The following is a 25,295-nucleotide window of genomic DNA, read 5'->3' on the forward strand; positions in this document are numbered from 1 at the left end:
TAACAATGCAGTTATAAGGCTCTCTGATTGGTCCGTTAATCCAACAGAGCTTTCTCGTCGCCCAGTCGTGTACATGTTTGTCTGTAGAGACTCTTGGAAAAACACCAGGTACACTAAGAGCCGCCGGTAGTCCCCCTCCTCCTCCAGCAGCGTGTATGAGACAGAGAGAGACAGTCGAGGTGAACTCAAGTCTCAAGTCCACTGACCTGTTCCTCAGTAAAGCACTGTCACTTTCCTGGTTACCCCCTTAGTTACTGCCGTCACCATGGCGACTCCTTTGTTGTTGGGTTGGGGAATGTATTTGCTAACGCTGCTCGTCGCCGTCTCTCGGCTCCAACTGGCAACTCCTTCAGCCATTTCTTCCTTTGCAACAATAGCATTTGAAGAGACTTTGCATTTGGATTAAGTCTTTTCTCAAACGGAATCAGACTGGAACCAGTCAGTATAGGTTTAAATATTTAAATCACCAAGTCAGGAAGGGTTTTACATTTTCAAGGTAACTGTTACACATATTCAGAGAAAGTTTGTATTTTCTCAACTTAATTCTAGGGTCTTTTTAGGACATTATTACCTCTCAATAAACATATAGATTACATTATTTTAAACTCCAAAGATGTTTTAGCCACTTATTTTTTTGTATAGTCTCCAGGTATTCCACTGTGGTTGCATACAGCACAAGAAGCTTTACCTATAAGTTTAAAACAGTGTTAATATTGTATTTTGAATATATTGTAGAGTCTTGGTTGGAAAACCATAGAAAATGTCTAGATATCCACTCTTAAATTAAACTCTTAAGAGCTATTTTTGTTGTTATCATTATATTTGTCCAAACAAATGTACCTTTAGTTGCACCAGACATTAAATGGAACAAGAAATTGAAGAAAACAATGGTCTAATTATTTTTTCCATGACTGATGAGTAGAAATACTCATCAGAAACATTATTAAAATTGTTTTGGGGAATTTTTTTTTTTACAGGTACTGCCATCCGCCACTGCAGCGATGAGAAGGGTTGGTTATCGCCTGAGCTCTTTAACTGCACCACTGTCACCTTCTCTCATCTTAAGAAACTGGTGGGTGCTACACAAACTTAAGTATTTATACTGTCACATTCAGCCGAAAGTCTTTTCACTATTGACAATTGACAAGGTTTAACGTTAATTAAATGGGTGAATGTGTGTTAAGATACTTTTAAATCATTTCTAAGCTGAAGCTCTGTCTTTTTCTAAGAAAGTGGAGATTTAACAATGTTTTTTGATTTCTTACCAGTAACATTTTAAAAAAGAGGTTTTTGCCTCTGTACACTGCATTAGTCTGTCTTAATGATCATCATGATGATTGGAAGCTATTTAAAATACTATGTGTTGCAAAGGAGCTCATGTGTCATCACCAAAAGTGTAATTTCATAGGATGAAGTCTTTGGAAGATTTAAACATAGTATTGCACCTATTGTGTTTGAACCTGAACCTAATACTCGAGGCGTTAACTTCTCAAAGCCTCACTAATCCTGGGATTGACCAATTTCTATTATGTTTCATCGCACCCACTCAGCCTGCCTTTGCCTTGACCTGCTCGTTCTCTTTTCCATCCCTCAACCCTGCATTCTTCCAGAACGACGACCTGCGGCGAAACAGTTCAAAGATGGACAGTGAGCACTCAAAGACTATTGTGCGTATGCTTCAAAGCGCCACCAACAACACCCAGAGTTACTACGGCAACGACGTGAAGACGGCCGCCCAGCTGCTGAATCACGTGCTGCAGTATGAGAGCCGGCAAGCAGGGTTCGACCTCACCGCCATGAAGGACGCAGAGTTCAATGAGGTAGAACAGAAAACTGGACTCAGTACTTCACTCAATACTTCCACTATTGCTATATTACACTTTAATACTCATATGATGCATTTATTTTCAATAATCCACAATTATATGACTTCGGATTTTCCCAGAAATTGGTGCGAGCCGGTAGCGCCATACTGGATCCTGACACCAAGGAGCACTGGGAGCAGATCCAGAAGACCGAAGGTGGCACTGCCCATCTGCTCCGCAACTTCGAGGACTACGCCAACACGCTGGCACAGAACGTCAGGAAAACCTACCTGAAACCTTTCACCATCGTCACTGAAAACATGAGTGAGTGGAGGAGCTGTGATCATACTGGCCCTCATTTATCAAACCAGCGTACGACAGAAAGTGATTGTGATTTGTGAAGTGAAAGTCATTTCTACGCAAGGCTCGGCATTTATCAGTGTGGACGTGAGCGGAGGGTACGATCAGATCTCAGTCTGCTCTCAGCTCGTGTACGCAAATTTGAGTCAGCGTGAAGTCCACACGTCTGAGTTGGAGAATTGATCTTAGACTATTGTATCAATGCCTGGAGCTGATAAAACTCTGTGGTGTTTTTTTTTTTATAGTGACAAACCAAAGCATGTTTAGGCTACATCATTTATCATTAAAACATCATTAAAGATAAATACATCCTGCGATCGTGAAACTCTTTAAACAGAATACCAGCCGAGGATATTGAATGTTGTTGTCTTCTGCTGTTTACTGTCATCCCGCTCCGACACCGGAGTGTCAGCGTCTCCTTCACAAGCGGTTCTGACCGGATAGAAACATTTCCAATCATCGCTGCCACACCTCCTCTGACTGGGACATAACTCTGACTAAATGTAGTGAATAAGTTAATAATATCTCTCAATCATAATAACAATAATAATATTTGCATATTATATATGCTATTAGGCTTTATTTATCACGATGAATAAATTAAATATTCCAGCCTCACCAGGAGTTTAATGGTCCACTGCTACTCTTGCTGACAGCACCACTGATTTCCTTGCTTTACACTTTTTATGCTGCCAAACAAAACCAATTTGTTGTGTTGCAGCTGTTGGACGTCAGCGTTTCACTTTCTGCCTCTGAGAATTTCCTCTTCTTTTGGCATTAAAACATTGTTTACCTCCTTCAACCAAAAAGCTGTGGAAACTAACTTTTATTTCATAAACCTCCGTCACTGCGTATTTCTGTAAAATGTCCATTTTGCTCCTGTTGTTATTTGTAACGGTGCACTTTGCTAATAAAGCTGAGTTTAGGGGGAAAAAATCCTCTTTTTGGCCGTATTGCGTCCTTTGGTGTCATAAACTCTTTATATTAGGGCGTGGTATTTAAATGATGCTTCTTTCAGCTGCCACATTTATCAACAGCTGACCATTTTTACGCTGTGATTGGACAGATACAAACAGAATATGAATAAATCACACGTGAAGCCTGTCGTAAGATGAAATAAACCCTCAGATCTGTTCTGGTTTCCACGTTCGTTTGATAAATGAGGGCCAGTGTGTTTAACCTGGACGCATGATCACATCTCAGATATCATCCTCATCCTTTGCCTCCTCTTCTCTCTGCCCCTTCCCTAGTTCTCACCGTGGACTACCTGGATGTGTCGGACCCAGAGAGGGCAACATTGCCTCGGTTCCAGGACATCCATGAGGATTACTCCAAAGAGCTTGGGTCGTCTGTCCACTTTCCACAGTTCAACCTCCGCACTCAGGGCCAAAGAGGTAGCAGCACTGGCAGAATCACATCATTTGTTCCTTTATGATGCAAGAATCTGTGAATTAACCTCTTTCCATCTCTTCCAGTGGATCCCACCCCTGCCCCTCCAACGCAGACTGAAGCCCCACAGGAGGAGGAGCACACCGTGTCTGATAGAAGACGGCGCCATCTTGAGCCAGCTGCCCCTCTGCCCGTTGCAGTGGTGATAGTGTACAAATCACTGGGGAAGCTCCTCCCTGAAAGATACGACCCTGACCGCAGGAGTCTGAGGTACGGACTCAGATTCCTCCCCCCACGCCTTGTGTGACACGACCTTATTTGTTGAAAAATGTGGTTTGTTAGACACTGAACACAACGGAGTGCAGACTAACTTTCTCACGCACTTTGCTAGAATTGAATTATGAGGTGTAATCTAGTCAAACAGTTTCAAACAAGGCCACAAAGGATGGGAAAAAGAGCCCACACACCATCTGAACTTTAAAAACTCTCTACTGTACTTGCTAGTGTATATGTAGTTTATCATATTCCATAAACATTTGAAGAAACCATGAAAATGTTTAATCTTTAATGTTAATACAAGTCATAATATTTACTATAGGTGTGTTTGAAGTAACCATCTTATCAGTGCCTGTAAGATTCTGTTTAGTTATTCAGAAAAACTGAACACAGAGTTTTAAAAAAGTGTTTCCAAGATAAGAATAAGAAGTTAAAGGCATACTATGTAATTTTTCTGCAGAAGAGAAAAAAAATGTCTTGGTGTTTATTTAGTTGAGTTGTGTTCTGACGTCATCCAAAATGTTTCCAACAATGTTCAAACCCAAACAACTCTGTAAAAATATTGAAGGTAACAGTGTGTTTCATTTGATCACCTGTCAATGTTGTCATCCATAACCGTTTCCCCCTTAGTAACCACAGGCAATCATGCAATGTCACATAAATATACTCAATAACAGTAATGCAACATTTCTGCCACAGCTTTTTCTCAATAATTTCTGCCATTTTGTAAAACATTAATCCAGTTGAGACCTCATATATTGATATATGTGGCTCATACCAGTAGCCAAGCTAATAATACGGTAACAGTTATACCATGGGTAATAAGACTTAATTTGCCACATAACATTAGGTACAGAGGCTCGATGGGTAGGCGACTACCCTAAGTTAAGCTTGCTAAGTAAGCAAGTTAACATTGAGTTGGCTAATGTTATTTGCTGCTATTTCTTTGGAATAAAATGACATAACCTCGAATAAACGTGACAAAACGCAACATGAATACAACTTTAACACGTCAACTTGTGCGTGAACATTATTTCGGCTAGAGTCACATCAGATAGATTTTTATTGGCAATGGTGGATGACAATGAAGGCAAAAACTCCCATGATCCAACACTACCTTATGAAGTTTCTTTTCACTGAGAGAGCACTCACAGAAGTTGCATACTGTGTGTTTAACAAAAGGATAACAGAGAATATGACCAACTGTAAACAAGATCTGGGTCTGTTATGGTGTCTTTCTGTGTAATAAAGCCATAAAAAGCAAATGAAACTTACTGTAGTTCATTAAAAACTTTGAATTGATTATTACATATTTAATTGTGTTTTTGATGTCTTTCCAGGCTTCCCAACCGTCCAGTGATCAACACAGCCATAGTAAGCGCCTCAGTGCACAGTGAGGGTTCGCCTCTCCCTCCCATCCTGGAGCCCCCCATCACTTTGGAGTACACCATGCTGGAGACGGAGGAGAGAACCAAACCTGTGTGTGTCTTCTGGAACCACTCCATTGCGTGAGTTTTTTTTACACACACACACACACGCACATATACATACATACATAATAGTGAATTCACTAGCAAGATTATAATAGTTTTGGAGTTTTAATTTCGTTGTGAATTTTTGTTTTCAAATTCAGTTAGTTTTAATGATTTTTTAGAGTGCGTTTGCTAGTTTTAGTTTGGTATTTATTTTTTGAAATGCTTTAGTTTTAGTTGAGTTTTTATTTGTTTTAGTTTTTTTGTGATGGGGTAGTTGTTGGGTGGGAGATTAAAAGAGGTCACAGTAAATTTTGCCTTTATTTCCTTTGCCTTATCCATCCTCATTATGTATGAAAAAAGTTGACAAAGACGAAATCGAAGGACATTTTCACTATAATTTTAGTTAGTTGTGTAACCTCACAATACAGTTGCAGTTAATTATCTTTTTTTTTTAAACTCTCATTTTTATTTTTATTTCAGTTAACGAAAATGTTTTTTCTATTCTAGTTTCCGTTATTTCGTTTTGTTTTCGTCAACTATAATAACCTTGTTCCCTAGCCCCACCATCACCACTAGATGCCGAATCCTACCCATAACATAAACCTCATATTAACCTTAACCCTAAAACAAAGTCTGAAATCTCAAAAAAGCCTTTAAAGAAGTGAGGACCGGCCGAAATGTCCTCACTTTGTTGGTTAAAAACGTGTTCTGGTCCTCACTATGTAGGAAGTACAAGAACACACACACACACACGCTCCAATGGTATTCGGAGATTAACTTTTTCAGATAAATTATTTGTGATATTTTTTTGTTGCATTCTGCTGTAAATGTCTCACTTCCATCTTTTGTATGTGTTGGTGTGTTCAGGATCGGAGGTACAGGCGGCTGGTCTGCTAAAGGCTGTGAAGTGCTCAACAGGAACAACAGCCACATCAGCTGTCAGTGTAACCACATGACCAGCTTCGCCGTGCTCATGGACATTTCCAAGAGAGAGGTATTGCTGAAGAGATATAAAACATCCAAATAAGCTTGCTATTTCCTGCCTTTTGCCTGTTTCTTGACTCCTGACTTGATGTTTTTGAACTGCTCTCCACAGCACGGTGATGTTCTCCCTCTGAAGATCGTCACTTACACCACGGTGTCGGTCTCCCTGTTCCTCCTCCTCATCACCTTCATCTTGTTGTGCCTTTTGCGCCGGCTCCGCTCCAACCTCCACGGCATCCACAGGAACCTGGTAGCAGCGCTCTTCTTCTCTGAGCTCGTCTTCCTGCTCGGCATCAATCAGACTGACAACCCGGTGAGTTTATATCTGAGCCAACAGAAAATAGAGTGCATGTATAATGGAGACAATTTGCCATCTATCTGCAACATATCGTTATTGTGTAGGGCAGTAGTTCCTAATGTATCACCACAGCCCTCTTAGATGAACTCAAGTATCCCACAGTGTATTCATTTGATTTAATTTCAAATTGGATATTATTTACTGTTTGCTAGATTTTCTCATGTTTACAGCATCTCAATGTATTAGAATATCATAGAAAAGTTTCTTTATATCAGTAATTCAATTCAAAAAGTGGAAATTACACATTATATAGATCCATTACACACAGAATGAAACATTCCATGTCTTAATTTATTTAATTTCTTCTAATTATAATGATTATGGCTTACATTTAATGAAGACGTAAAAATCAGTGTCTCAAAAAATGTAAATATTACTCTGAAAAGTATGTCCATCTATATGACTCAATACTTGGTTGGGGCTATTTGACTTGAACTTCTGGAAATGGACTTTTACATCATATTCTAATTTATTGAGATGCACCTGTATATTTGAAATGGCAGGAGGGAACCATGAAATCATAATCAAGAGACATTTTGAGCATTTATCCATCACTATTTGACTGTTTATCAATTACTTCTGGCTGTTTTAACATATAGCAATTTAAGCTACCTTTAGCAACTTTTTTTTGCCAACTTTGAGCTACCTACTTCAACCATGTACCCATTACTTAAATCTTACAATGTCACCAATTTATCTATTACTTTTAGCTACCTTTTTAACAAATTATACACTGTTTTTAACAAGCTACATACACTGTTTACTTATAGCTAACTTACTTTAAGCTAAACTGTCTTTCTATTACTTTTATCCAACAATTTCAACTTTTAGCTAACTATTTCAATTGTTTATCCATTACTTTTAGCTCAAATTACTTTTACCTAACTAATACTTTTATATCATTTCAACAGTTTAAATATAGTTAACTGACCGCTCTGCTTGCTCGCTTACTAGTTTTCATATGCTAAGTGTTCAGTGCTACAACTGACTCAATGTCTGTATATATTTTTTAATCAAATCATACTTTCTATTTTCTCAAATGAGTTGGGCTATTCCACAATATCCTCATGTAGGTCTGGGGTACAAGTACCTTGATTGGGTATCACTATTTAAGGATTTTTACAGTGGTTAAAATTGTAGTTTGGTGATGTTAAGAAGTCTTTGCTTTGAACAGGAAGTCACCCAAGCATCCTTTACATTACATACATGTTGTCCAGACTCTGTTCAAGTGGGCCTGTACTGCATTATGCATAAATCAGGAGAAGAGGGTAACCTGGGCATTACGGGGAATAACAACACAGATGCATATGATACAGGAACTCACCAATTTCCTGGCATGGTGGGACTTGAGGTGGGATAAAGATGTCTGTCTCTGGTGTTTACTGTATTAAAAACTGCCAGGCATCCAGCGATATTTGTTTGGCCCGCGGGGCAGCCATCTAACCTAGTGTTGACAGGGGCTTTAGCAGGCTTAATGGGCCAAGGCCTACCTGAGACTCTCTTTATTTGACAGATTATGTATCTTGATGCTCGGCTAATGACTGTAATAGTAAGGAATGTGCTGCTTACCAAAGCCCTTTCCAAATATAACCTAAAAGTTGATTTTCTTGTACTGACACTCCCAGCTAGATGTAACTTTGTATCTGCAAAGCTCTGCTAATTAAAAAGGTGTAATAGATATACTCTGGGATAGTATACAGTCAGCTAATGAGCTAATTGTGTTAAGTTCATAATCTAGTTTGGAGGTGTGTAGGTCAGGGTAATGACCATACATGTGCACACACACATAGACATACAGTAAAGGATCAAAAGGTGTGGGAGTTCTTTGAAGTCTGCTGACACAGACATTCGGACTCACACACACATATGCACACACACAGCTTCGTGTGCCAGTAGCTGAGACATGCTGTGACTGGTACCTGTCTCCAGAAGCAGGCCTCAGGGTGGCAGGCACTGGCAAAGGTTTCCCCAAAACAACTTCTTAGTTTTCACTTGATAAATCCCTGGCTTGTCTGTGGTATAGAAAATATCATTAATCTGCTAATTGACAAGTAATCCTGCTTCTTTTATTAGACAAGAGGTTTGGAAAACTGAGACACTTGGTAGGCCCTGAGTAAACACAGGGACAGATTTAGACAAAATAAAAAAAATCACATATTTCATGAAGCTGATGTTTTTTTTGTGGTTTTACCCACATGGTTGAGTTGAAGTTATGGTGAGTTGTGCTGGATTAAAGTGTCAGCCAAATAAAAAATGTAATGAGGTTGTAAATTGTGTTAGTCTGTCTTGTGACATGAAAGCCATATTAATTCATACCAATCTATCATTGTTTGTCTATTTCATAAGATTTTCTTATTTGCAAGCACTGTTTTATGCCTTCCTTAGATATCTATCCAGGTTCAAGCCTTCAAAATAAAACATGTTTAAAGCATTACCATGTCACTATGACAAAACATAGCGTGACAGGAGCAAAAGGGACCAAACCTGATTAGTAATGTTCATAATAGAACAATATCTAGCTAAACTTTGCTAACAACAACCAGAAGCTTAATAGCGGCGTGTTTGTCGCATATAGATTTAACTTTTGATTTGTAAGAGGAGGGTTGTGTTCTTGCAAAAGGTATATAGTGTTGCTTTAAAATGAATGTGTCAGCTCTGACTTGTCTGGATAAACCAGATGTCTACAGTCCTACACAAGGCGTCACCAGATCATCAGATCCAACGGTTAGCCCCGTAACACTGTGGTGGGCAATAACTGCAAACCACCAGACGTCAACCAGGTGTACATTTTGCCTCTGACAATCTCAGTGGAAAGTCAAGTCAGTTCAGGTCGCACAGCCTTATATCACTCATTATTAGAATTAAACCAACTAATTCACCTTAGACCTAAATCTGCCGAACAGTTCAGCATTCCCTCCATAATTAGATAAATCAGAGGTCAACATAGCAAAAAAAATTCAAATATGAAAGCAAAGATCAACAAACCAGGATAAAAGATTAAGAGCATGTAATAAGTTCCACATGAGTTGTGTAGAAACGTTGTGACTCAGTGTTTTGACTGGGATGAGGGAGACTACAACGCTGACTAAACACATGCAGTGTTATCTGCAACTGTTAGAAGTAGAAGCCAAGTCTGTAGAGAGATTTTTAAAAAGAGGAACAGTTTGTTTTTATGTCTCAAAATTCATAAATGCATGTTTGTGTGCGTGCATGTCCTCTATCTAGTGTTTAGGTGTGTGTGTTTCAACTGTGGAATGCTGTCAGTGTGTGCCCCAGGACATCTGCAGGATGATTTATAGCCTTGTCAAAGGAGTCTCTCTCTTCTCTCTCTGATCTCCCGAGCAATACATAGAAATACTAAAATATAGGATCTCAACTGCTGGGACAATCCCTGACACACTGCATTCCTCAACCAGCAACAGACAGAAGGAGAGTTTTAAAAAGTGTGGGACAGGTTGATTCATTACTGTCTTACATAAATTGGTGAAGTTTGTCATCAGAAAAATGTGAGGTATGCTACCATTACAGCTGCAAATATTTAAACTTTTTAGAATATTTTTTTCTTCTATAAAATGACAGAAAATTCTCCCAAAAAAACCCCATCTCAACTTTTCTTTCAGTCCAATATCCAAACATTAAATTTACAATGGTATAAAACACAGAAAAATAGCAAATGCTTACATTTTAAGAGATTATTGTGCAGAAATACAAAAGACACTATATTATTATTATGTGCTTACGTAATTATCTTATTGTTCAAAGACTTCTTTTTAGGATTGACATTGTTAGCTTTTCCATGCTTCTCAAGCTTTTCAACTGTTGAATATAGTGAGTTTTTACCTAAAATATTGGTTCAAATTGAGAGCTTTAGTTGCATGTAGTTTGAATGCTATTTCAAAAGCATTTTCTACCAACCAAAATGGGCTATTTTCAAGTATTGCTGGCTTATTTTAATGTTACTACAGTCAGGCTATCTAAGCCACGATTGCTCAAAATGAAGTATATTTGGATTAATTTCAAGATATCATTGGTTTTTCCAGTGCCTAGATATTTTTTACTTATTTAAAGAATTCTTACAAATAAAAATGTACTTACTGCACTGGCAGATCATTTTACTTGTTTCAAGCATGTATTTGCTTAATTCTAGTTATTTATTTCTTATTTTTTGTCAGTTGGTTTTTGCACTGTGACAAAAAGACAACAATTGTGGGGAAACAAAGCTTTTTTGTGAATTACTTATTTGAATTCCTTCAAACTGTATCTCATGCTTTTTTCTCTTCTTCCTCTCTCTTTTTTTCTTCATTCTCCCTCCAGTTTGTGTGCACAGTGATAGCCATCCTCCTCCACTACTTCTACATGTGCACCTTTGCCTGGATGTTCGTGGAGGGGCTGCACATCTACCGCATGCTCACAGAGCTGCGCAACATCAACCACGGCCACATGAGGTTCTACTACGCCATGGGCTGGGGCATACCGGCTATAATCACTGGTGAGAGACACACACACACACACACACACACACACACAAGATGAAAAACATGCCAATGGAAGATGGCAGATTGTCAGGGTGCATTCATGCTGTGACTTGTATCTTCTGAAAAAAAGCCGTGGGAAAATGATTGAACAAGAGACAGAGGAGGAAAGAGAGGGGGAGAACCAGATAATGAGAGATGTCCACAACTTCCTGGGAATTTACATTGACATGCTGCAAACTCATACATCATTTGTTGATTTATTTGTTGCTTTATTACCCTTTTTATTGTCTCTTGATATAATTGCAGCATAAAATTTTATTCATCTGGTATCTCCAATTAGTACCATTTTTTCAAGCCTGGCACTGACTGCATATGAACCTTTATAACCCTCTGATGTACGATAAGATTACAGTAATATATTATCTGCTTTGCCATGTGCTGACATGTTGTGGTAGTATTGGATGCCAACAAAGCTTACTTAATTGGAATTTGGATTGAGATGTATAGAGTTACAATGTAAAACATGAAGAGAACCAGGAAAGACAAACATAAGGAATGAAAATGACAGTGATGAGTGACTGAGACTATAGTGGTGCACTGTGACACTCCTTAGAAAGTGCAAGGGAGGAAGAGAGGTGTCGCATAGGAAAGAGAACCAGGGCTGCAAGATCACTCAGAGAGACACGTAGCAACCAGGAAGACACTCAAAATGACCACAAAGAAACATAATACTGATACAAAGAGACACAAAGGGACCACAAATAGACTCAGGACGATTATGAGAAGGGGCAAAATAGCCACAAAGAGACGTAAAACCACCACGAAAAGTCTTCAAAAAGGGACAAAGCAACGACAGACTAAAGATTTTTCAGACTTTATTACAAAGAACAACAACAAAACAACCACAAAGAGACACAAGACCACAGGGCTTCTGCATGTCTCTGCCACTACTGTAACATTCATTAATCTTATTTCCTGTCATATTTTGTGTGTCTTCTGTGTGTGTTTATAGGTTTGGCAGTAGGTCTGGACCCCCAAGGTTATGGGAACCCAGATTTCTGCTGGCTTTCAGTTCACGACACACTCATCTGGAGCTTCGCAGGACCCATATTTGTAGTTGTCCTGGTATGTGCTTTAATTAAAATAGTCCCAGAAATCTGGTTCTTCTTGTTTATCTTTTAACCTTGAATGTGTGAGGGAGTTTTAGATTTAACCACAGAAGTTGAAAGTGCTTTCTGATCATTATCACTAATGTGGACTATAAATATAAATAGCGCAAAATAGCCCTGTTCAATGTCAAAATAATCACCAATCCTCTTCCTCCGTCTCTCTTAAGGTGAACATAGTGATCTTTATTCTGGCTGCGAAGGCTTCATGTGGTCGCAGGCAGAAGGCTATGGAGAAGTCAGGAGCTATGTAAGTCACATTAATAATTAATTATACAGCATAACATGCAAAAATGTACACACCCTACTATTTTTGGCACTGTCAGAAGCTGATCGGTGTGCATTTTCCCTCCTCAGTCCTGCACTTCGAATGGCCTTCCTCCTCCTGCTGCTAATCGGTGCTACCTGGATGCTTGGCCTGTTGGCGGTCAACAGCGACGTGATGACCTTCCACTACCTGTTCGCTGGCTTCAGCTGTCTTCAGGTAACACAGCATGATATTAAACATCAACAACCATTGAGGTCCTCACAGACCCTTTCTTACAGTGGCCCTGAGAGCTTACAGCGCTGCAACTTAAGAAAACATATGCAAATACACAATTGAGAAAACATTTTCATCAATTTGACAACACAAGCGCAGCATTTAGAAAATGCACAACACAATAGGAAAAAGTGCTGCAAATAGACCAAAATACAACAGAAGTGTTTCCAGAGGACACTTAAAAGTGATACACACGTCTGGAAACACTGGTGATATTATCACGTTATTTCATGATAATGATATTTTTATGTTATAACCCGCTAGTGTTAGCACGTTAGCCCGCTAGTGTTAGCACGCTAGCCCGTATCAATCACACTGCAGTTAAACAAATCAAATAAATGAATGATACATGTTTTAATTGGTCTCTCTCAACGGCACCGAGTTGGTCTTGGTCTTGCTAGCCCGCTAACGCTTGCACGCTATCGATCACCGGCTAACGTTAGCTCGCTATATTATAACGTGAAATTATCATTATCTTGAAATAACGTGATAATATCACAAGCGTGTCCAGATGTTTTCTTAAGCTGCAGTGCTGTGAGCTCTCAGGGCCACCGTACTTTCTTTCTCTTTCTTCCTATGCTGCTTATAACACATATCTTTTGCTTTCCTCACAGGGAGTCTTCATCTTCTTCTTCCATATCATTTTCAACAAAGAGGTGAGGAAAAACCTCAAGAACGTCCTCACAGGAAAGAAGAACATACCAGACGAATCCAGCACAACAAGGGCCTCTTTGCTCACAGTGAGTGAACACACTTAATATGGCCTCAAATATTATCTTTTATTTGTTTGCTCAAGAGTCCTGGAATCTCAGGGCAAAACAAAATCATTTTGTGTTTTGTCCTCCCCTTCTTCCCTCCATCTTCAGCGCTCTCTCAACTGCAACAACACGTACACAGAAGATGGCGCTCTGTACCGCTCGGGCATCGGCGAGTCCACCGTGTCCCTGGACAGCACGCTCAGGTCAGCCAAGAGCCGCAGCAGCTACCTGGCATACACACTCAGGTACAACACGCTCACTGACTGCATGGCTGCTTCTACTACACTGCTGCATGATGGGTGTCTGGCTGTTTTTTCACTTCACTTTCTTTATGTTTTCATTTGTTCTCCTCCCTGCATGTCTGCTGATGCATCAAATGTCTTACACATACTAACACACCCCAAGCCCCTAACTTTTAAAATGTATATATATATATAAATATAAGCGCCCACACACTTTTCTGTTACACACACACACACACACACACACACACACTCTGTCCTTATTCTCTGCCATATCCAAAGCAAGGATAAGTTAAGTTGCTGGGTTTCTCTACATTTTAAAGTATTTCTTTCTTTTCTTTCGCACATGCATGCTGCCACAGAATGGCACCTGCATTGTACAGTAACTGGCAAATCTCAGCATGGTCTTTCATGCAAGCAGTGCATGGCGCACGGCTTTGTTGCAAAAAACCCAACACACACATACAGGAGAAGACATATCAGCTCTTATTGATATGCACCAAGGCAAGAGAACACCTACTGTCCATCCATCCACACTACCCATACATACTGTTATGTTGTTCTGTGTTGTATGTATTGACAGACTGAGCTGCTAACTTTGTTTACAATTGTTTTGTTGAACTGTTTTCATGATTCAGAGTACAGAGAAACACTCTGAATACATTTAAAATAATTTAATGTAAATGTGATATAGGTTTAAAGCACGGATAAAAAATAATATACAGGTGCGTCTCAATAAATTAGAATATCATAGAAAAATGTATTTATGTCAGTGATTCAATTCAAAAAGTGGAAATAACACATTATATAGATCCATTACACACAGAATGAAACATTTCATGTCTTCATTTATTTAAATTCTTCTAATTATAATGATTATGGATTGCATTTAATGCATAAAATTCAGTCTCTTAAAAATTGTTTTAATATTCAATAGACCAATTTTCAAAGGTATGTTAACTATGGAAATGGCCTCTGAAAAGTATGTCTATCTATATGACTCAATAGTTGGTTGAGGTTATTTGACTTGAACTACTGGAAACAGACTTTTCTATCATATTCTAAAGTATTGAGATGCACCTGTACTCCAAACAATTTTTTCCAAAAGGTAACATTATTGGTTGTATTAAACTGCATTTGTTTAAGCTAGATACACCAACTCAACCGTTGTGTCCACGGCTCCATGCTAATTGATTATCATGTAGCGTCTACTGTGACGTTTTGGACGCTACACTGTGCTGAAAGTAAACCAGTTTAAGCTATTGCGGTACATGTGTACCTAAACTGTCAACTCTGTTAAGTTCCTAAATGTTTTTATTACAGTTCAAGAGTATAGATGACCTCACTACAGAAACCATAACAGTTCATGTGTGCCTGGTACAGTTAGCATTGTGTCCACGGCTCCATGCTAGCTCTTTAGCTTGTAGTGTTTACTGTGAAGTTTAAGAAGTTGTACAGTACAGCATATTTTAATATTGTATTGAACCTAGCAGTACTGCACAATAAATTGGTCATATTTATTGTTTTAAAAAGAATGTCTAGCATGTGTATTTGGTGTAGTATTTGGACTGTTTTTTTAGGTTAGCTACAACTAGCTGAAAGTAAACTAGTTTAAGCTAATGTGGTTTTAGCTACAGTCATGGAAAAAAATGATAAGACCACCCTTGTTTTCTTCAATGTCTTGGTCATTTAATGCCTGGTACAACTAAAGGTACATTTGTTTGGACAAATATAATGATAACAACAAAAATAGCTCATAAGAGTTTAATTTAAGAGGTGATATCTAGCCATTTTCCATGGTTTTTTTGATAATAGCCAAAATCATTATCAATAAAACCTAATAAACTGTAAATTCAGTGAATTCAGTCTTAGAGTATCAAAGTTTCTAAATGTTTTTATTATACACCTTGCATTTTTTAGTTTTTACAAGATAGAGAGTGTAGATGAAAAGACACCATATCCGTTCATGTGTGCCCGGTATAGTTAGCATTGTGTCCACTGGTCAATGCTAACCCTTCACTCTTAGCAATAACGTCTTTATCACTGAGTATTAGCAATATCTCAGATGTCAGAAAATGTGAACATGTAGCAATAATATGTGCGAAACAATATAGTTAAATTGTTTGTGTTATGCAGTAAGTCTGGCAGTGCTACATGCTACAAAAACTGTATCATTTATTTGGAAATACCGTCCAGAAAGTGTTGGTTTCTTTTGTTTTTTAAGCTTTTGGGAAATCTATGTTGTGAGGTAATCTTGTTTAGACACTGCTCTCATTCCTGACATTAATACAAAAAAGAGGAGCACTTGAGCACAGGACAAGTGTATTCCTGATTCATCTTTGAGAAGTTGACATTTTAAGATATATCTCTTCTAGGATATATCATCTCACCTGCTCTCTTGTATAGCTGTGTGTTTGGGTGTAACACAGACATGTTTTTATCGCAGTGGAGTGGTGTTACATATACCTGGTGTTAAAAGAGTTTTACAGAACCAAGGTTAAGACTGACTGTATGCCTCGGCTCGTAAAGCTGTCATCTGGGTAACGCGAGCTGACGCCGGGGTCAATGGGAGCAAAAACGCCAGGAGGGGGAAGCAGGGTTGGCGTGCTGCCTGTGCAAGACGCAAAGGAGGAGAAATGGAAAGAGAGGGGAGGATGGTGGGGAAGGAGAAGGGAAATAAGGGAGATGGGACTGTACCTGTCTAAGTGGGAATGTAATACAGACACTCCTTCCCCGGGGCAGTTGGCACATCTTCAGCTGCTTCCAGAAGTTTCTCTCAGATCAGCCATCAGACAGGTCAGAGTCTCCAGTAGCGTTTTTGCCCTCCGGGAAACACCCTAACCTGAAGTAAACAGCTATAAGTGGAGAAGATAAATAAATCTTGAATTACCCTCCATTAATCTGTGGCAGATGTTGTTATCTGTTGGTGATGACGCAGACAGTTTAGTGACTTTAACATGATGCGAGCATGCCTAAACAACAATTTAATATTTAAGTCTCTCTTGAACCCATCAACTGAGGCAAATGTTTTGTAATGAGAGATGTCTGCTGTTTAACATTTTGTCTCAAACCACGAGTTTGGGCTTGAGTTAACTTCCAGCGAAGCTGTACTTCCCCTCTCTCTGCCTCCTCTTAATCTCCACCTCTTCTTTTCCACTCCCATTCTTCTCTCGCTTCCTTGTCCTCCTTCCTGTATCTGTCTTTATCTACTCAGGGAGGAGTCTGGTCAGAAGCCCAGCGTCTCGTCAGGGACAGCTAAAGGACACACAGATCTGGATGGACCTCTGTTCCACAGGAACGGCACCAAGGGAGATGGTGAGGGTTTTTTTTTTAGATATTTTGTGACAGAATTAAGAAAAACCACTCAGTCATTCTCTTATATATACAAATCAATCAACACCTCTGCATTTAATTTATAACGGCTCATCCTTCTGCCTTCCCTCCTTGTCCCCGCCAGACTCTGACTCAGACAGTGAGCTGTCAGTTGACGAGCACAGCTCCTCCTACGCCTCCTCCCACTCCTCCGACAGCGAAGACGATGACATTGATGTCAAGCCAAAGTGGAACAACGAGAGGCAGCCAGTTCACAGCACGCCTAAAGGTATATGGGTGGTCCTATTGGTCCTAAACATGAGGCATAATCAGTGGTAGAATGTAACTAACTACATTTACTCAAGCAGTTTAAAATTTGATGCACTTGTACGGATGTTTTTCAGATGGACAATATTGTACTTTTTAACTCTACTGCATTTATTTGACAGCTATATTTACTTTTCATTAATTTTATGTACAAAATATATGATGAATCTATAAAATATGAAACATTGTTAGAGATTAAACTACCCAAAAGTATAGAATTTTTTTTAAATTCGCTAAACTTTAATCAACTACAACAATAAAATTCTACTTACACATTAACACACCAGTAAAAATAAACATGTAATATAATATGAACAACCATTTTTTATTCCAAAAAAGTTGAGACTTTTTCTAAAACTTAATTAAAAAACGAGTGCAATCGTTTGTGAATCCTTTAAGACACACACTCAATTGAAAGACAATATATTTTATGTTCAAACTGATAAAAAAATGTTTTTGTAATTATACACCCAAAATTCTGAATTTCAGACATTCTGTTTTTATTTACATTTTTACACAGTGTCCCAGCTTTTTGGAATCAGGGTTGTAACAGTATTATTCACACTAATTGGGACCATTTTTCAGCATTATGAGGACTTTCACTTGTAATACTTTTCAGCACAGAATTTTTTCCTGTAACAGAGCATTTTTGCAGTGTGGTATTCCTACTTTTCCTACTGTATTAAATATCTGAATATACTTCATCCACCACTGGGCATAAAGCCCCAGCACTGCCAGGATGAGATGTTAGGGTCCTAGTAAAAAGTGGAGGACATGATGGATCCCATAAAAAGGGTAGCCAAAACATCAGCAGCATCAGTATTCAGCAACGTTTTAGCATTTTAAAGAAATGAGAAAACCTTTGACTAAGTTGTTGAGTCTGACTAGAATGTCTCTCCTTTCTCTCCCTCTAGTGGAGTCAGTTTCCAATCACGTGAAGCCGTACTGGCCGGCAGACGCCACCACAGCCAGTGACAGCGAGGACCCCGGCGGGGCAGAGAGGCTGAGGGTGGAGACCAAGGTGAACGTGGAGATGCATCCGGAAAATAAGCTCAACCACATCGGCGAAAGAGAGAAGGAGACTGTCCCGGAGAGAGACAAACAGACAGCTGGTAATGCCAGAGACACAGCACCAGGCAGCAACCACCAACCAGAGCAGAGAAAAGGTGAGAGAGGAGACTTTCTTTTGAATGGAATGAAATTAATTGATCAATGTGATTTGAATTGGAATTAACGCCAGGGTTAATTACCTAGACTTTGGTGGCCCGCCACACTCTAATCTGTACTGCCAGAGTCTCGTGCTGCGCTAACGTCGCATTTTAAGCTTGTGAAAGTATTTCTACATGATTCATAATATGAAGGTGTTTTGCGTTGTGTTTTTGTGCTCAGCAGAGTGTCTGTCACCAGTCAGTCAGTCAAAACCCCGACCCACCTCTCTGTCCTCCTTCAAGACATACGCACGCATTCACACACTGTCTGTATCAGTCCCGCCCCCACATGATTGCACCGTATGCGTGTGCGCGCATCGAACTAAATACTATCAACCTGTCCGGGCCGTCAGAGGTCCAAACTCACTGCTGCATACACCGTTCGGTAGCCGCGAGCTAACATTAGCTAACAATTAAAGTAGTTTTAATCACACTAAACTGTGACTAACTGTTTTGAATAACTTCCTGTCGCTAAACGCATGCAGCTTCCAAAATAAGAGCACAGTGTTAACAGAATCAACCACAGAATTTACAAGAAGACTGTCACAGTAAGGTACCTTAAAGAAATATACAAGAACTCTTATTTTCCTTTAAAATAATTCTGAAAATATGCAATGATTAAGATCTGTGTATATGATGGAATAGTGGCATTAGAATGTGTGAGAAGCCACCAAATTTGGGCTTTTATGAAAAAAAATTCTCCGTGGGGGCATGCCCCCGAACCCCCCTAGCCACTTATTTTTCAACACTGGCTGGCTCCTGTATGTCCTAGTGGAAAGCATGTTGATGGCAATTAAAAATAACAACAAAAGGATAACAAAGATTACGTACTATAATACGGTATCTCCCGACTGTGAAAAGTGTAAATTATGTGAGATGTTTGCTCTCATTTAGTTCTCAAAGTGCACAAGATTGATGCATACTTATAAATTTAAAAAATGTATAAGTATGGATCAATCCCCCCCCCAAACTCTCATAAAATCCTGTGGGAAACTCTGAACTATTTGTCTGTGTCAGGTATCTTAAAGAACAAGATCAGCTACCCTCCTCCGCTGACCGACAAGAACATGAAGAACCGTCTGAGAGAGAAGCTGAGCGACTACAACTCCCCCACCATCACCTCCTCTCCTCCCAACAACAACAACACTTCCACCCCTCCGCTCTCCTCCGTCAACATCATGACCCCTTCATCCCGGCCGCCCTCGCTGGCCTCTACTGACGGAGGTCGCCCCCAAAACCACGAAAACAGCTCCCTCATCAAGCCCCCCATCGCCCCACGGCCGCAGATCCCTGCCGGGGCCCCGCCAGCAGGGATCTACCGGGAGACCAACGGAGGAGTGGCAATGCACTTGAAGTCAGGGACGGTCAACGGCGGCAACGAGTCTGACTCAGAGTGAGTAGCAGAGACAGTTGGCATGTAATTACAGGTGCATCTCAATACATTAGAATATGATGTAAAAGTCCATTTCCAGTAGTTTAAGTCAAATATCCCCAACCAAGTACTGAGTCATATACAGACATGGAAAAAATGATTAGACCACCCTTTTTTTCTTCATTGCATTTGTTCATTTTATTGCCTGGTACAACTGAAGGTACATTTGTTTTGACAAATATCATGATTAAAACAAAAATAGCTCATAAGAGTTTAATTTAAGAGCTGACATCTAGACATTTTCCATGGTTTTGGCTTAACCATCATTATCAATAAAACCATGGAAAATGGCTCTTAAATTAAACTCTTATCAGCATTTTTTGTTGGTATCATTAGATTTGTCCAAACAAATGTACCTTTAGTTGTACCAGGCATTAAAATGAACAAGAAATTGAAGAAAACAATGGTCTAATAATTTTTTCCATGACTGTAGATGGACATACTTTCCATATTAAACATACTTTTTAAAATTGGTCTTTTGTAATATTCAACATTTTTTGAGACACTAAATTTTAGGTCTTCATTAAATGTAAGCCGTAATAATTATAATTATAAGAAATTCAATAAATTAAGTGTGTGTAATGTATGTATATAATGTGATATTTCCACTTTTTGAAATGAATGACTGAAATAAATAAGCTTTTCTATGATATTCTAATTTATCGAAATGCACCTGTAATTCAAAATGTTTTATTAAGCACAATTTTTTGCACTGATAACGTTAAATCAATAGAGAAAATGATGAATGCTGCTTTAGAATTGAGTTTTTGGCATTTAATCGTCACATGAATCACTTTAAAAAGGATTCAGAATCAGTTTGATAGGGAAAATAAGAGTTTGAAAAATGTTCTAGTAATCAACATGTATTAGTTGACCATCATGTCAACTGATGCAATAATGCATGCATCCTAATAAGATCCATAGTTAAAGTAATATGTTGACGTTTTGGGAAATATGGTTATTTGCTTTCTTGCAAAGAAGACGGATTTTACTCTCGTTTGTATAGAAAATATTTAGCTACAGCCAGCAGCTGGTCAGCTTATCTTAGCTTAGCTTAGCTCAAAAACTGGGAACAGGGGGAAACGGCGAATCCGCTCTGTCGTTTTTACAGTTTTTTTTACTGATGAAACAAATCCATTTGACCAAATAAATCAGATTAATTATGTTAATTAGTGAGCTTTAGAAGTGCTGATAGGTGGATTTGGTTGGTTATGTTTACCAAGGTAATAATTAATCATTTTTTATTTAATAACAATTTTATTTATTTATTTATTTGTAATTTCATTTTACTTTTCATTATAGTTTTTGTTCGTTTTCCAAGTTTGTTTGCTAGTTTTAGTTGAGTTTCACTTTTCAGAAAAGTTTAGTTTTAGTTTTTATTTATTCAGTTTTGTTTGTCTTTGTTATTGAAGTACGTAGCTACGTATACACACAAACTACATCTTTGGAAAACTGTGAAAGAATGGCCTTAAAATGGTTAATCTGGTTCAACATTACGAGAGTTGATGCAAATTCATGCCTTTTTTCAGTAATCCTATATTATAGCTATAAAACTGAAATTACTTACCCTTATTTTTTTTATTAGCTTATTTCAGTTTTATTTTACTTTAATGACCCTGGTCTTCTCCCTTTTTAAACTCTGTATTCTAAGCTAAGCTAACTGGCCTGTGTAACTTTTTGCAAGAAATCAAAAAATCATATTTCCCAAAATGTCAAACTTTTCCTTTAACTACAGCATGATTAATATGACCACCCTGCTTAAATGCTGCATGATGACTTCCTGCACCCCTGCATTCATTTTTACCTCGCATGTTCCTTTTTTCTCCCTCCCTGCATCCTCCCACCCTCCCTCCGATCCGTCCATGAACAGTGGCAGTAACGAGACTTCGATCTGACCTGTTAGGCAAACTCAGACCAGCCTGCCCCTGTGAGAGGAGCAGCCAAGACCCTGCAGCGGGAGGAGAGGAAAAACGGAAGAGAGCCAAGAGGATGGGAATCAAAGAAAAGAAAATTGAAGACGGGTTGGTGCTGCAGATTGAGTGAAAGGGGAGAAAAAGTTTTCTCCGCACCTGTCTGTCTGTCTGTCCGTCCGTCCGTCCCGTCTCTCATGTTCCCTCTCTCTGGAGAGCAGTATTAATTGCAGACTTTAAGACTGCCTGAAACAAGAAAATAAGCAGATTTGATGAAAAGATGTGGGAAATAATAAAGGGAATGCTGGACTGTACCAAGAGAGGATGAAATGGAGCCATGTGTGCCAAAACCACTGGAGGAAACAGGAGTCGAAGGATGAAGAAGCCCCAAAATGTTGTCCTCCATGGTGGTTATATATAGGACTAATGTTTGGAAAGCTGAAAAAGGCTGATAAACCCAGACTCAAATACATGCTGGTACATCTGTAGTCTAAAAGGATTTCAAGTCCCTTAAAGAATTTAACCTGTTCTGACTGTTGGACAGCGCCATCACACACCAAGTGCTCTTTTTTTGTTTTGTTTTTTACCTAAAGAAAGGCTTCCCCGGCCTCTCGATGCAGTGCATTTAGAGTGTAATTAACATGTAGATATTGTGAAAGGTGAAGAAGATCTATTTTGTATTTTCAGCTGTAGCGAGGACATTAAACTAAAAAAAATCATCTGGGAGAGCTTTCCAATTGTGTAAATCACTTGATATGCTGGTTTAATCGACTGAGAACAATCCCGAACCGAGGCCTTTCACAGACAAACACACAGCCTGTAGTGGGCGATCAGGGGATGTACCACACGTAGACACACACACATAATGGATGCAAGACTGTTATGGTTGTGTGTGAGAGTCCCAAGCATGCACACGCACAGAACAGTGGGTCTAAATGAACATTAATTATGTGGAAAACTCAGTTTTTCAGTTGGAGCACTATGAACCTGAAGCCTTCTTTTCCAGTGTCCATTCTGCCTGTTTGTCCAATGCAACAGGACAGTAAACTACAGTGAATGTGCACATAACACCTCTTCCTAACTGGAGTGGATGCAGATAAGCGAACATCAGATTGTTTACCCAATAAAAATGTCTCAACCTCCAAAGAAACACTTCCCCTCGCTCTATTTCTGTGAATTTTCACATATCTCCAATTTTAATTGGTCAAAATTACAGTTAATCAATATTGCATTTTTATTACAGCTTCTATAATTATAAATCTATATAAATTATAACAGTGTACAAATCACAAAAAGGTGAAAAAAAAGATTATTTATTTTTGCAGAGAAAATGATTGAAACTTAAGAAAATGTTATGAATAAATACACTTGTTTTTTTTTGTCATGCTTCATCCGCCATCCGTTAGGAAGAGGTGTGAGGGTTGGAGTCAGTTTCACTTTTAACTCACTTTTATTCAAAGTAGGTGAAAAAATATACATTGATTGGTCTTTGCTGACATAAAATTACAGCAATGGATTATAAATTATCTTAAGCACTCAATGAATTTCATGCTTTTTGTATTTAAAACAAATTGAATTAACAAAGCCTAAGCCTTAAGAAAATCTTTGAGTTCAAAGTGAAAATGATCCCAACTCTTCTGCATTTTGCATCTTAAAGCCCTGTTTACCACTCACTGAATGCCTTTGTACCATACCCCAGTGTTTTGTCCTCTTGTAATCAATGCTGTTGATAAATGTCCTTGTTTTTTTATTGATCCAAGACACTGGAAATGTTTTGTAACATAATGTATATTTATTTTTTATGGTTTTAAGACACTGGAAAGAAAAGATGATTGTGACTGTAAAATTAAAAAGACATGATGAATTTTTAAACATCTTGTTCAGCCTATTACATGTCAGTTCCTGGGAGGAAGCGTGGCCAGTCCAAACATGAACACTACATTACTACATCAACTTGTTTGGATCCAATGCGGGATGAGTAACAGGACTTGCTGTCTGCTCTTCCAGCTAATTCGTATCTATAAACAGTAAATTTTGTCATACAGAAAAGGCTGTGGTTTCATCTAAGACCCTGATTCCATTTAGCAGTAACATGTGATCTGAGTGGTCCGAACACAAGAGGACAGCTCTTACGGTTTTTTTCAATCGCTAACAAGCACTTACCCATACTTCAGATACTTTTTCTAAACTCTTAACACAGACTCACACCTACAAAACATAATTGACCAAATTGATAATTTTCTTCTCAAAAACACATTTTGATAAATATATACTAACTCTTCATTTCAAAATAGAACATATCTCTGCACACACTGGGCCTCATTCATGAAACGTGAGCAGAACGAATTTGTGTGTAAACCGTTCGCAGACGGAAATTTACGTGCATCTCCGCATTCATCAATATTTTAGTAGCTCCGCACTTTTCGTAGCTACTAACAAAATCTACACATGCTGCTGACCACACGTAGTGCTTGTGTAAATTTAAGAACGCATATAAATAATGCTGGTCACTGTTGGAAATTACAATTTTAATTCATAATGCGTTCTGTTATGTACACAATACGCAGATGCCTTTGAAACATGTGATATAAACATGACAAACGATTAAAAATATAACATATTTAGTTAAATTAGTTGGCAATCAGCGGGATTAAGATTCAGATTAAACTCATAATTGTGAATTATCTATGTAAATTGACGCATCCTGCCTGCAGTTCTCAGAGGTATCATTAAATTAATGCCAGAGTATATCCAATTTCCATACGGCGCACAACGGCAGACAGAAGTAATGCAGGGGTTCAGTGCAGTAGCAAACATGCCAGGTGTTATCGGTGCCATAGACTGCACACACGTACGCATCAAGGCTCCATCGGGTGATGCATTTGCTTACATTAACCGGAAAAACTTTCATTCCGTGAATGTGCAACTGATCTGTGACGCAAAGTGTGTGTTGTTAAACGTTGTGGCACGGTGGCCCGGTGGGACGCATGACGCATTCATCCTGCGTAATTGCGCAGTTGGCACGCGTTTGGAGGATGGAGCTGTGAGAGACGGCTGGCTCATTGGTAAGAATATAGCCTGCATAATCACATGTGTGTGTTATATATGGACTTACCTTTCTATATCCATAGGGGATAGGGGTTACCCACTGACGCCGTGGCTTATGACCCCACTGGCCAGCCCGCAGACACCACAGGAGCATACAATGAGGCGCACGCGGCTACTCGGGCCGTTGTAGAGCGCACCAACGGGGTATTTGGACTCTGAGCGTCCTCCT

At 38.9% G+C, this 25,295-nt stretch overlaps 1 protein-coding gene across 2 annotated transcripts in view; it reads left to right on the plus strand.

Moving 5' to 3' along the window:
• Nucleotides 1-23,890, plus strand: part of celsr1a (cadherin EGF LAG seven-pass G-type receptor 1a) — a 110,141-nt gene extending 86,251 nt beyond the window's left edge. For both annotated transcript variants that reach the window (XM_059325898.1, XM_059325899.1), the window contains exons 18-36: nucleotides 978-1,072; nucleotides 1,611-1,820; nucleotides 1,946-2,129; nucleotides 3,416-3,559; nucleotides 3,641-3,824; nucleotides 5,171-5,338; nucleotides 6,173-6,299; nucleotides 6,402-6,602; nucleotides 10,962-11,136; nucleotides 12,135-12,247; nucleotides 12,459-12,538; nucleotides 12,646-12,772; nucleotides 13,444-13,569; nucleotides 13,696-13,832; nucleotides 17,044-17,144; nucleotides 17,287-17,430; nucleotides 18,383-18,634; nucleotides 19,694-20,069; nucleotides 22,012-23,890. In XM_059325898.1, the coding sequence (XP_059181881.1) occupies nucleotides 978-1,072; nucleotides 1,611-1,820; nucleotides 1,946-2,129; nucleotides 3,416-3,559; nucleotides 3,641-3,824; nucleotides 5,171-5,338; nucleotides 6,173-6,299; nucleotides 6,402-6,602; nucleotides 10,962-11,136; nucleotides 12,135-12,247; nucleotides 12,459-12,538; nucleotides 12,646-12,772; nucleotides 13,444-13,569; nucleotides 13,696-13,832; nucleotides 17,044-17,144; nucleotides 17,287-17,430; nucleotides 18,383-18,634; nucleotides 19,694-20,069; nucleotides 22,012-22,039 (2,972 nt within the window). In that variant the 3' untranslated portion in view covers nucleotides 22,040-23,890. The remainder of the gene's footprint in view (nucleotides 1-977; nucleotides 1,073-1,610; nucleotides 1,821-1,945; nucleotides 2,130-3,415; nucleotides 3,560-3,640; nucleotides 3,825-5,170; nucleotides 5,339-6,172; nucleotides 6,300-6,401; nucleotides 6,603-10,961; nucleotides 11,137-12,134; nucleotides 12,248-12,458; nucleotides 12,539-12,645; nucleotides 12,773-13,443; nucleotides 13,570-13,695; nucleotides 13,833-17,043; nucleotides 17,145-17,286; nucleotides 17,431-18,382; nucleotides 18,635-19,693; nucleotides 20,070-22,011) is intronic.
• The last annotated feature ends 1,405 nt before the right edge of the window (nucleotides 23,891-25,295 follow it).

The sequence above is a fragment of the Centropristis striata genome, chromosome 22 (genome assembly GCF_030273125.1).
Source record: "Centropristis striata isolate RG_2023a ecotype Rhode Island chromosome 22, C.striata_1.0, whole genome shotgun sequence".
Classification (NCBI taxonomy): Eukaryota; Metazoa; Chordata; class Actinopteri; order Perciformes; family Serranidae; genus Centropristis; species Centropristis striata.